Source organism: Aptenodytes forsteri, unplaced genomic scaffold, assembly GCF_000699145.1.
Source record: "Aptenodytes forsteri isolate BGI_AS27 unplaced genomic scaffold, ASM69914v1 Scaffold73, whole genome shotgun sequence".
Classification (NCBI taxonomy): domain Eukaryota; kingdom Metazoa; phylum Chordata; class Aves; order Sphenisciformes; family Spheniscidae; genus Aptenodytes; species Aptenodytes forsteri.
The window spans coordinates 148,033-148,826 of NW_008796215.1; the positions used below are offsets into that span (position 1 = coordinate 148,033).

Consider the following 794-nt stretch of genomic DNA (forward strand, 5'->3'; position numbering starts at 1 on the left):
AGCGGGGCAGCGCGGAGAGGAGGCGCGGAGCGAAGCCGCCGAGCGCCGAGAAATAAAAGGCGGAGAGGAGGAGGCGGCGGCTGGCGGGGGGGGGAGAGCAGCGAGCAAAACAAGCGCCGCCAGAAGAAAGAGGGTGGGGGGAGATGTCAAACGTCCGTATTTCTAATGGGAGCCCTACCCTGGAGCGCATGGAAGCCAGGCAGTCGGAGTACCCGAAGCCGTCAGCTTGCAGGAACCTCTTCGGGCCGGTGAATCACGAAGAGTTAAACAGGGACTTGAAGAAGCACCGCCAGGAGATGGAGGAGGCATGCCAGAGGAAGTGGAATTTCGATTTCCAGAATCACAAGCCGCTGGAAGGCAGGTACGAGTGGCAAGCCGTGGAGAAGGGGAGCTCGCCCGACTTCTACTTCAGACCCCCCAGGCTACTGAAAGCTGTCTGCAAGTCCGCCGGCCGCCAGAGCTTGGATGTAAACGGGAATTGCCAAACCGTGGTTTTTGTCGGTTCTCAGGGAATCTCAGAGGACACTCACTGTGTAGATCAAAAGACTGATGTTTCTGAAAATCAGACGGACTTTGCAGAGCAGTGCACTGGGCAGAGGAAAAGACCTGCCACCGATGGTAACGTACCCTTGCGAAAGCGACAGCGCTTTTCTCCGCCTGCCCTGCTGGTGTCAGCGCCGGGGCTCTCGGCTCCCTCACCCGTGCCACGCGTGGCCTGACCGCGGTGGGCTGTGCCCCGCTGGGCACCGGCTCGGTATACCCCCCCCCCCCCCCCCCCCTCCCCCTAACCAAAC

The 794-nt window shown here is 61.2% G+C and overlaps 1 protein-coding gene across 1 annotated transcript; it reads left to right on the top strand.

Annotated features, from left to right (window-relative positions):
* The first annotated feature begins 56 nt into the window (after positions 1–56).
* On the top strand, positions 57–748 carry CDKN1B (cyclin dependent kinase inhibitor 1B). Its single transcript, XM_009288489.2, has one exon. The coding sequence runs from the start codon at positions 144–146 to the stop codon at positions 717–719; it is 576 nt and encodes a 191-aa protein (XP_009286764.1). The 5' UTR covers positions 57–143; the 3' UTR covers positions 720–748.
* The last annotated feature ends 46 nt before the right edge of the window (positions 749–794 follow it).

Bases quoted from the DNA above. Each gene is read 5' to 3' on its own strand.
- CDKN1B (XM_009288489.2), top strand. From the start codon at position 144: ATGTCAAACGTCCGTATTTCTAATGGGAGCCCTACCCTGGAGCGCATG.